Source organism: Staurois parvus, unplaced genomic scaffold (assembly GCF_062004578.1).
Source record: "Staurois parvus isolate SC_StPar_1 unplaced genomic scaffold, SC_StPar_1.0 ptg001162l, whole genome shotgun sequence".
NCBI classification, from domain to species: Eukaryota; Metazoa; Chordata; class Amphibia; order Anura; family Ranidae; genus Staurois; species Staurois parvus.
Window position 1 is genome coordinate 5,906,832 of NW_028318958.1, and position 12,120 is coordinate 5,918,951.

The 12,120-nt window shown below is 40.5% G+C and overlaps 1 protein-coding gene across 1 annotated transcript in view; it reads left to right on the forward strand.

Moving 5' to 3' along the window:
• Positions 1-12,120, forward strand: part of ADAMTS5 (ADAM metallopeptidase with thrombospondin type 1 motif 5) — a 170,656-nt gene that overhangs the window by 117,039 nt on the left and 41,497 nt on the right. Inside the window, exons 4-5 of the mRNA XM_089659527.1 lie at positions 2,576-2,859; positions 3,419-3,602. Of these exons, the coding sequence (XP_089515653.1) occupies positions 2,576-2,859; positions 3,419-3,602 (468 nt within the window). The remainder of the gene's footprint in view (positions 1-2,575; positions 2,860-3,418; positions 3,603-12,120) is intronic.

Sequence of the window (12,120 nt, forward strand, 5' to 3'; positions counted from 1 at the left end):
AAAGTATCCCTCTTTTTATCTTAGAGATTTGGGAGATATGTATGAACTTTCCTCCCCGTGGAGCATTATATATCATATTAGGTAGCCAGTAAGCCTGACCAAAGGCAAAGAAATAGTTTTGTTTATTTGCTATCAAAAAAGTGCAGGGGTCCTTTAAAGCTGGACATCATTGAAGTAACATAATTTATTGACGGAGTTAAGCTTTTCCCCTTGAAAGGGTTCTGCTTGCCAGTGTAACTGTGAACATACCAATTGATAAAGGCACTTGGAAGAAATGCTGAATTCTTAAACAGTGTCAGAGGCTAGATGAGGTCAGAGTGATTCTGTTTTGGAAATTACAGCACTCTGTTTTCACGTCGGCCTTTTATACTCCACCAAACAGTCTGTTTTAATGTTCCGGTTTACACGCTAGCATTTCTTTCCATAATACCGGCTACTCGTTTTGGAAAGTAGGGTCAGCTTTACGATGCCAGCAGCGGGCACAAGGGCACAAGTGTTATAGTCCCAGTGGACCATAGCCAAATGGCATTCTTTAAGAGTCATCAGAGCTTTTCTGGATTCCACGGGGGAGTTTGTTATTGTACCTTTTTTTTTCTGCTCAGTTCAAAATTGCTGACAGTCATGAAATAAAAAAAAGACTTTTCTACAGCCAAGGATATGGAAAGCATTAAGACAGTCATATTCCCATAGCAGGATTTTAATACTGAACGTTGTATATGACTATACTAAGTCTGCTTATTGATTTCAATCTTTTGGCAAAGGGATCTTACTTTGATTTCTTGTTCTTAATAAAAATACATCTATTGCTTAAACTTCCCCTGGCATCTATTACTAGTGTTTGTAATGCAGCTCTATCCTTTGGTGGGACAATTTCCTTTTTTATTACTGTCAAAAAAATGCTTTCCTGTCTTGCAGACCTGCAGAACTTCACATTGGGTTTTGTGGGTCTTTAAGATGCATATAGTATTACCCCATGACATCAGCCCTGTACATCCATGGTGTCCGTAAGGAGGACATCATGAGGAAAAACTCAGGGTGGTTTAAAATGGAATCTTACAAGTTCTAGTGCAAGATTTGCAGTATTTAGAAAGAGTAGGGGTCATAATGTAGGTGATGGGGCCCCTTATGAAAACCAGAGGGGCCTTCTGTCCAGGGTAGAGCTAGGGTATGGGTACCTTTGCCCCTGGTAAGGACTAATAATAATAAAATATGTTGGCCATGTGTGGAGATACTTCATGCACACATTAAGGGGGAAAAAAAAGGAGAACTTGCCCAGTTTCAATTCATTGCCAGTTTCTTAAAATTTCCACAAAGTACAGAAAATCCAAACTGATATTCAATTAGTTGCTTTTGTGGGGATAAAAACAAAGGTTTGTAAGAAAATAGACATGTGTAGTTGGGCACTGCCATAAGGGACATGTACTAATGGGTATGGGTTATAAATTGGGCAATGGGGTCCCCTATCAAAACCAGAGAGGGGCTTCTGTCCAGTGTAGGACTGGAGTGGGGGCCAGGGATGCTCTTGCCTCTGGGCCAATACTAATAAGATATGTTGGGCTGATGGCCCTAAGTGGAGATACGTCATCATGCATGCATTTAAGATAAGTGCATTTGCCAGGCTCAATATGCAGGCACGTTTCGCAAACTGTCCTCAAAATTCTGAAAACCTGATTCCCATTGAAGTGTATGGGGGCAAATCATGATATTCAATTTGTTCCTTTTATGGGGCTAAGAAAACAAACGCATATCAAAAAAGAGGCATAGGAAGCTGGGGCACTGCCTTAGGGAACATACACTACTGACAAAATTAGAAAAAGAAAATTAACACACAGCTGAAAAGGGTTTATTTCAGGCGGGTTCAAGAACTCCTGATATTTACTTGTCCTAGGTATGCTGTTCAGTATATATATATTACACAGTATAGCTTAATTAGGTGTATTCTAGTATCTTCCATACCTCCTTAATGTGTTGCCAAAGTTTTGTCTTTAAGTCTTTAAGGGCCAACTGACATTGGGAGTGGCACCACAATGAACCTTGCCAGCACCCCAAAACACACATGTGTGTTGTGGTGCATTGAAAAAAGGTTAGGTGCCTATTTTGGTTTGTTAAGGTACACTGCTAGTCTATTCAAAATGAATGGGCTGCCTTCATGCAGTGTGCCTTAACTCAATGGTAAACCTTGGGGTTGATTTACTAAAGGCAAATAGACTATGCACTCTACAAGTGCATTTGCACTCATTTTCCCCAGAGCTTAGAGAATGTAATGAAGCTCTACTGATTTCCATCATCCAATCATGTCCAAGCAAAAATGCTGTTTTTTTTCTCCTTGCAGCTGATATGGTATTCTTTACAAAGTGAAGCTTTATCACATTCACTAAACTCTGAGGACAATGAGTGCAACTGCACTTGCATAGTGCAAAGCCTGTTTGCTTTTAGTAAATCAAAGCTATTACGTTAAGGTATGAGTGTCACTGTACATAGTCTAAATAAGCCCTAAGGAAAACAAGGGTCCATACAAGGTCAGACATAAGTGTGTGTGTCCTATTGTCTAACTTTGTTATGATCTGTATTGCAGGAAACTGTCTGTTAGATCAACCGAGAAATCAAATTCTGGGACCAGAGGAGCTTCCCGGACAGAGTTATGATGCTGTTCGTCAATGCAAACTTGCCTTTGGGCCGACATATACCGTATGTCCTGGGATGGATGTCTGCTCACGTCTATGGTGCGCTGTTGTTCGTCAAGGTCAGATGGTGTGTTTAACCAAGAAGCTGCCTGCGGTAGAGGGAACACCTTGTGGAAAAGGGAGAATATGTCTGAATGGGAAGTGCGTTGATAAAACCAAGAAGAAGTACTATTCGGTATGTATGCTTTTCCTCTTATTTAGACCCCATGGCCAGCTCTTCTGAACACCTTTTCTCCTGGAAGGAGAAAAGCAGCGTAAAAAACATGCCTAAAGTCACATTTTGCAAACGCGGTTATGTGCATTTCCACGCGTAAAGCATTTTGGCATTCATTCATTCCATTGGCCAGAATATTAATTTATTCTGGCTACTGAAATGAATGAATGTTCAAGCCAATAATGCGAGGGTTTGTAGCCCTCAAAAAGCACGTTACATTTGTCAACATTAAAAATTGCAGTTTCCCACTCAGATTGCATCCAGGTCAGTAGATTGGAAACATCTTGTAATTTTTCTAATTCTCCTGTAGGTGGAGGAACAAGAGATTTAAGAGTACACATATATGTATTTCAACAGTGTGGTTAGCTGGTGGCCTAGAGTTCTACTGTAAATGGAGAATCTAGTTGGTTAATTGGTACCAACAACCTTTATAGGCATTGGGTTTAGAATACATAAATTTTAGCAATCTGTGCTTCTGTTGGCTTGAAGGTTTTAGTTTCATCAATCTTTTGTACTGCAGATTTCTAGTCACGGAAACTGGGGGTCATGGGGACCATGGGGCCAGTGTTCTCGCACATGTGGAGGAGGAGTGCAATTTGCTTATCGTCACTGTAATGACCCCGCCCCGAGAAACAGCGGAAGATACTGCACAGGGAAGCGTGCAATTAACCGATCGTGCAATGTTATTCCATGTCCATCTAATGGTAAGCAACGATCTTTATTATGTTTTCTCTTTGTGGGAGTAGCCAAACAGAATCACCGCATGTTTGGATAATCTACCATTGCTATAGACAACAGTTATCTTTCTACCTTGTTATTAATCCCAGAAATAAACATTTTAGAATTACAATATATTAAAAGAAGAACATCAGGTCCATTGATAAAATATCCATTTAGTTCAGTTGTGGATTTCTTCAAAGGTTATGAAGTATTTTTTTTTTTTTGTTCAGTTAGTGTTATCTAGGTGCCACATTCAAAAGCTGAAGTCAGGCTTGAAGGGATTGTATCTGCAATGTAAAGACCATTTCTGGGCAAACTTTAAAAAATAACCCACCAGTAGGTGATTAAAGTATTAGGGCAGCCTAAATAAAAAACACAAAATCAGCACATAGACATAACTTAAAGTCAATAGAATATGTCCCTTGTGCTGATGCCTCTTTTATTAGGTGAAATCCTCTTCCATCCATGACCCCCCCCCCCCCCCAACACCCCCCCCCCCACAACTCCCACTGTGGCAGAGGTTAATATAGGAGGTTAATATTAGTGGAAAGCAATGGAGTCATGAATGGAGTCAGGCATTCTGGATGAGAGCCTGTGACAACCACGTAGTTCTATTAAACCCCGAAAAATTGTGGGGGTGGGGGCATTGGTCAGAGGAGGATTTCACCTAATAAAAGAACAAGGGAATACTGACTGTAAGTTATGTCCCTTGTGCTGATTTTGCATGTTTTCTTTTATATAGGCTGTACTTAGGCATTACAATAAAAAAGCAGCTCAGACTGCAACATTCATCTATTTTTTGGTACTGTGTCCTGAAACAATTTCTCATTTTCTGGACTCCCAGCAACATTTCAGCCCAGAGGATCAAGGGCATCAGTGCAGAGTGTCATGGCATTGGGTCCTCTGGGGCTATCACACACATGGCTTTGCATTCACATACAGTGATGCTGAAAGTGGCACAGAAAATGTTTATTCCAGGCAAAAAAGAGCATCCCAATGAGCAGGAGAAAGAAGAATGGAAAGAGACCTTGTAGTAGTACTTTTGTAAATAAAAATAAGTGCCATTAAAAACATAATAATACACAAGCATGCAACTGATGGGTTGTATGAAAAAAAACGTCATCAAAGGTCCCCTCCAGTCTTTCCCCTATTCGATGGGATGCTGTTATGCTCAGAGTGAATGCTTCCGCTTGAGAATAGTGGGCATTGCACTGCTGCCATGAATGAGGCTTGCTAAGTGACTTGCAGTGAGACGGTGATGGATGTTCTGAACTTTTCATCATTTAAGAGAGATTACTGGCAGGGCCAAGAAATTACAATGTTCAAAAGTCAGTATAAGAAACATGAAAGCAAAAGATACACATAGAAGCAGAAGAGGGAAACATTTTGGGCAGAAGAAGTGAACCAAGAGCTGGGCTTCAAGCCGGGTTAGATTTCCCTTACGCCATCACAACCTTTAGCATCTGAAGCAATGCCCCTTCCACTAGAATCACCTCTCTTAGACAGAGCATTTTATATACATAAATAATACATTACACCTATACCAGTTATGGTTAGAAGGAACTAAAAAGAAGCCTTTACTTTAATAAGTGCTAGGTAAGGAAAGACTTTTTAAGAAAGTATCCACATTGAAGATCTCAAAGAAAACCAGAAGTACCAGTTCCCCTCCGTGCAGATGCCCGTCTCAGGAGCCGGCCCCAGCTCCACATGTGTTCTACAAACAAAGAAGTTTGCACTCCGGTGGCCTTTCAGGGCTGATCCTCTCTGACGTGTTTTACTCGCAAGGGCTTATTCATGTTGTATGAGAGGAGCCACCTTAGGCAGGGTTCTGCTGCTGCTGTATTGGATAAAGGACATATATTGTAAGTGATATATTCAGTTTTCAACCATCTTTGTTTGTAGAAGGTATTCATACAGTATGCCTCATTCTGTCCGTGAAAAAAGAGAATTATTCCCCTTTTCATGACAGTAGGTGAATCCATGCAAGTCATTGCCTTACACCCTATTGGTCAGATGCCCATCCAGAACTACTGGTGTATAGTGGAAATATAGCCTATTATAGAGCCATTTATTGCAAACTGCCTACAGCTGTTTCAGGCCAGCAATAATTATATAAGTGGCAATAATAAATCGGGGTTAGGGCAGTGATACAAAGTCTACAAAGTTTACAGGATCTAAGTTTACTGTACCTAATCGGAAATGCAGCCTGCCTAAATCCTTAGCAGTACTGTAAATGCTATCATTCAACTCCATGCATATGAGATCATTGCATCATAGCACTGAAAAGCCTTGCTTTGTGTGTGTGAAGTTTGCGTATATATGCGTTTCAACCACGTATTCAGCTTCTTTTGTGAAGAGATAGTCTTCATTTGTTCTAATCAGGCTGTTGACCACTGCATGGTCCTCCATTATAGAAGAGTGTCCAGACTGATTAATGAATGATATAAATAAATGTAAATTTAGAGTATGTAACCTTTAAATGACTATTTTTCTATAAATTGGGATGTGCAGAGTGAGACAGAAAGATTATAAATACATGATCTAATATCACAGCGGTGAGAGCAGGGCCCTGCTGGGAACATCTCAGCATTAATAGAGAATGTTGTACAATCCCATTAGCGTCTACGGTTGGTTTTACAAGGATGCACAATTCAGCTATCAGATAATATGTGTTCCATCACACCTGGATGATTCATTTTACTGAAAATAATAATTTGCAAACAATTAAAGAATAAACAGATTCAAAGGGAAAAAAACAGGAAAATTGAAAGCGTGCAGCAAAGTGTTTAAAGTGGACCTGTCACTTCTAGATGGTGAAGGGGTAAAGAATAGGACAATAGGACAGGGGCTCTTTATTTGGCTATATGTTCTGGAGGGTTTCTTTACACTCTGAGACAGCCTAACAGTATATGGAGGGAAGAGTCAAAATGAGGTATGCAAAGTCTAGAATACATTTTATCCATCAATTTACGCAGGACTTTACATATATATTCTATGTTCATGTCAGTCCCTGCCCTCAAGGAACTTACAATCTAAGGTACCTAACTCACATTCATACATATACTAGGACCAACCAACCTACCAGCATGTCTGGAATGTGGGAGGAAACCCAAGCAGGCACAGGGAGAACATGCAAACTCCAGCCAGGTTATGCCATGGTTGGATTTGAACCAATGACCCCAGTTCTGCTTACAACTTAGTCACTGTGCTGCCCATATATAGTAGCCAACAGTAAAAATAACTACTTTTTGGGGAGGGTTCAAAAGGTCCCCCCTCATCAGGCTTGAAACAAATTAAACAAAAGACTTTCTGATTGTAATGTAATTTCTTTGTGGCCCTGTATATATCTACTTGGTTAGAACTTAGTTTGGACTTTGCACACCTTTTCCACCACTAATGCTTAGACTGACCATACACATATAGATTTTTTCAGTTAGCCTACAGGCAAGCTGCATGGATAAAATAGAGATGGATGAATCTGCAACAGTGGCTATTTTAGTTTGACAGCCAACCTTGTCAACTGCAAAAATACCCGAACAATACCTACATTTGATTGGATGTAGGGTCTGTTCAACTGACAGTTTTTCACCCAGCTCCTTTGATTTTTTGATTGAGGGATTGGCTGAAAGGCAACCAATAAGGCCACCTGTGGAGAGAAATTCAGCCTGCCCACCAGGAGCTGGTTGGAATTCACTCCCTGTATAAACACAAGAGCAAATATGAATAGATGTTCTAGGCATTTTACATCATCATATAAATAACTTAATTAATATAAATTAATTCCATGATCAAATTATAATACGTACAATAGTCTTTAATCCCAACACGATTTAAAATTGCATTCTTCTTTAGAGAAGCTGAGAATTTGTGGAAATTCTATGCTCCCCTGAGGAAGAAAACAATTATGAAACACGTTGGAACTAAAGAGAATTGTACCCACTATAATTTGATCATGGAATTTATTTGCAGCTTTATATATTGTTTTAAAGTATATGCATGATATTCTTGAATAAAAAAATATGTTTTATATAGTTTATATATAATTTATGTGAATGTGTGAAATGTCTAGAACACAGGTGTCAAACATAAGGACCATGGGCCCTCCAGGCCATTTCATGTGGCCCTTGCACCTCTCCTGCAGGTACCCCCTGCACTCCTTCTCTGGTCCTCCTCCAGACCCTGCACTTTCTACTTTCCAGCTCTGGGGCTGGAAAGGGGGCCAAAGGGGGTGCATGACGATGTTAGGGAGGATGTGGGATTCTTGACATCTGATGTAATGGGAGGTGGGGTGCTCTGGACATCTAGTCTTACAGATACAACCGGCCCTTTGAGGGCAACCATAATGCTGATACAGCCCACAATGAAATGGAGTTTGACACCCCTGGTCTAGAAAGTCCCATCCAGATTAACTTTTTGTGTTTAGAATTGTTTAGGTATGTTGGCATTCAGTTTACAGGTGGAATTGCTTGGAAGTTATTTTGCTCCCTGTATGGCCATCTTTAATGGATAAGTTCACCTTTGGGAAAATGTTACCTGTTCCACCCATTTTTAGGTTTAAACATGTAACATGTTCCCATAGCCACCACCCGCCACCCCCTCCCTCTGACAGATAGTATGGGGAGAAGTCTCCCCGTACTGTCTGGCAAATTTGAAAACAGTGCGGGCATGCGGGGCTCCGCCCACACGGCCGCATCATTCATTCACGGAATTCCGTGAATGAATGAACTGTAAGTTCTGACAGCCTTAGCGGCTGTGGGCTTGAAGTTTTCAATGACCTGCCATGGCACTGTGGAGCACCGTGATAGTTCATTGAGGCTTCCTGTCAGATTATCTGCTTGCTCATACATCCTGTACGGCAAGAAGATATTCAGACAGATCTGCAGGGGACCTACTGATCGCTGATACAATGTTTTCCAAGCCCCTGTAGGCAAAAATAATAAATGCACATTTTTTTACCTGCAGAAATGCGAGCATTTATTATTTTTGTCTAAAAGGTGAACTTATTCTTTAACAAATAGAAATATGTTTGTTACCATGAAACTTGCTAAAAAGTCTCAATGCTTGTCCTTCGATTTTTTCCACTCACTCTGACCAAAAGAAATTATTGAATCAGCTCCTTTCACTCTTAGATATATGAACAAATGTTCCAAGAATGAAAGATTTGAAATGGACTTCCATAGGTCTGAGGCCACCTTAAGTTAGGTTCTGGCTGAGAATTGTAATAATCATAACTACTGTTATGTGCATACATAACAGTAGTTATGTATTACTAACATTGACGTACAAAGCTGTTCAAAACACTGCCCCAAACTACATCACCGACCTGATATCCATTTACCACCCAAAACGTACTCTCCGCTCCTCACAAGACCTCCTACTCTCTAGTTCCCTGGTCTCCTCCTCCCATGCCCATCTCCAGGACTTCTCCAGGGCTTCCCCATCCTCTGGAACTCACTACCCCAATCCATCAGACTGTCACCTACCCTCCTCACCTTTAGGCGCAACCTGAAAACCCACCTCTTCAGGGAAGCCTACCCCGCCCTCACCTAATTGCCGATCTCCTCCACTCTTCCTACCACTCCATCCCCCACAGCTATTTCCTCCTGTACCACTATCCCCTCCCTCTTAGATTGTAAGCTCCAAGGAGCAGGTCCCTCGAACCCCTCGTGTATTGTGTTGTTACTGTGCTGTCTCGTGTACTTTCTTTCATTATAATGTACAGCGCTGAGCAAACTGTTGGCGCTATATAAATACTGTATAATAATAATACACTTATTAAAGTTAATCCGGACATAGACTGGTCTTTATCATGAAAGTCCGTTCATTCATGTAAATTGAATATACAGCAGATTATATCCTTTGGTGGATCATTGGAAGGTGTACACTCCCAAATTGTCAGAATTGTGGATGTAGTATGGAAAAAAGTTTAATGCAAACAAAGTTGTATCCTCTTGAATATAATGATAGCATCATAACAAAGGGTCATTTTCATTTTTACATTAGCAACCTGGTAGGCTGTATTGGAGATAAGAGTTTTTTATTCAAATGATTCTCCGGAGAGCTGCCTAAAGGGAATTCCTCAATTCTAGTCTGTTCTGAGCAGTGATTGGTGGTGCCTGGCTCCAGAGAAGTGCAGCACGGACCATTGGGATGTAGATTTGGTGTGGTAACAGGAGCATAGAGGAAAAGACATAAAAGTACGTGCGTTTCAGCAAGGACACAAGGAGCTCATCTAGAGAGATTAAGTGCTAGTATGTTAAATGAAGGTATGTGTCGGCCTGCTATAGTATAATTAGCTCAAATTAATAGGCTTCCAGCCAGGAGGGTCAGCATGAAACAAGAAGAGTGAAGCAACTTGTTTACAGTGTCCACATGACATTTCATTTAAAGTTTTAAATTATCTTGTGTAACTCTGGGGAAATTTACAGTCATGCGGTGTGACTTCTGAGCAATTTCGCAGCTTTTTACCAACCACAGCTTAATTGCATTATTCTTCAAATGCCTTATTCAGCAAAGAGCCCTTCATTCTTAAGTGCTAATTCTTAAAGGGAAACTTTAATGGTTTAAGGTCAATGTTATTTTATTTCTTTTTTTTTTTTAGGTTTATATGTTTTAGGCTTCATGTACTCAACCTTACAGAGGCAGTATAATGCGCAGAATATATGGAGCATAGGTCACTGCGCATAGGGGTGCTTTACTCAACCCCAGCGCACTACCACACACAGCTGCCTAATGCATCTTAATGGGTGGCTGTATATGGCTGCAATGGGTCCTGGGAATGCCAATACTCAGCCTCTCCATGCTGTAAGTCCACTGTGAGGCCTTAGGGCTAGTTCACATTAGATGCAGTTCAGTGTGCTTTTTTTCTGCATCAAAATTGCATGCACAGTATTTTCCATGTATTCCAATGGCCCTGGTTCACACCAGTGTAGTCAGTTTGTCAGTTTCCAGTGCAGAAAAAAAGTAGAACATGCCCCATTTTTTCTGCACAGAACCATAGTGAAACATGCCAAACTGCATCAAAACTGCACCAGAACTGCATGTGGTGTGAACTGTAAGGAAAAACATATCCAGAATGCATCCAGAGTGCATTTTTATAGTGTGAATTGGCCCTGAAAGAGTAACTCCACTTTTGTTGAGAAAAAATATTCCCCTCTGGGTGATCCTTGTGCATTACAAGGATTTTAAAAAAACCTTGTTGCAGATTCCTACTTGAAGAAACAGCTGTTGATCTGTGCCTATGTGCTGAGTGAATCCGTATGGGACTGGTTTTATAATTATCAGTCAGCTGCTGGACCTGCATGGATCCAGTGTGGAAAGTGGCAGGGTCTGCATCCCTTTGGACGTGATTTCCCTTTCAGAGTATCACACCAAATAATAACATTTTTGTTTCAGGGGATGCTCAAAATCTGACTTGTATGCAGAAGTCTGGGAAAATCAGTGAGCCAATCACACAAGCAGGAAATTACATTTCTGGGGGACGTTTTGAACACCATTTGTGTACAGAATAACCCCCGGTAGCCATATTGCATTGATTGCATTTTACAGAAAATACATATATATATATACACACACACACACATACATACATACGTACACACACTCAAAGGCCACTTTAGTAGGTACACCTGTTCATTTGCCTGGTAACAAAAGTTGCTAATCATACAATCACATGGCAGCAGCTCAATGCATTTAGGCATGTAAACACGCATGTGAAGACGACTTGATGAAGTTCAAACCGAGCATCAGAATGGGGAAGAAAGAGGATTTAAGTGACTTTGAACGTGGCATGGTTGTTGGTCTGAGAATTTCAAAAACTCCTGATCTACTGGGATTTTCACACACGACCATCTCTAGGGTTTCCAGAGAATGGTCTGAAAAAGAGAAAATATCCAGTGAGTGGCAATTGTGTGGATGAAAATGCCTTGTTGAGGTCAGAGGAGAATGGGGAGACTGGTTTGTGATGACAGAAAGACAACAGTAACAGTAACTCGTGTCAATCTGAGGAATGTTTCCAGCACCTTATTGAATCTATGCCAGGAAGAATTAAGGCAGTTCTGAAGGCAAAACGGGGTTCAACCCGGTACTAGCAAGGTGTACCCTAATAAAGTGGCTGGTGAATAAATATACCAAAACTTTATATATACAGTGGGTAAAATAAGTATTGAAATTGTCACCATTTTTCTAGGTAAAAATATTTCTAAAGGTGCTAATAACATGACATTTTCACAAGGCTAAACGAAATTTATTTAATACTTCGTACAAAATCCTTAGTTGGTAATGATAGGTTGCAAAGGCCTTGAGAGAGCTCTCTGCTTTACCCATCATCAGATGTTTCTTGTATCACACTGTATTAATGAGACACCTATTTATATACCATCAGTTAAGACTGAACCAGCTGATATTAATTTGCACTGACAAGGAGCAGGATTGATTTCTAATTACTGATAGATTTCAGCTAGTGTCTTGGCTTTTTATGCCTTTTTGCACCTCCCTTTCTTC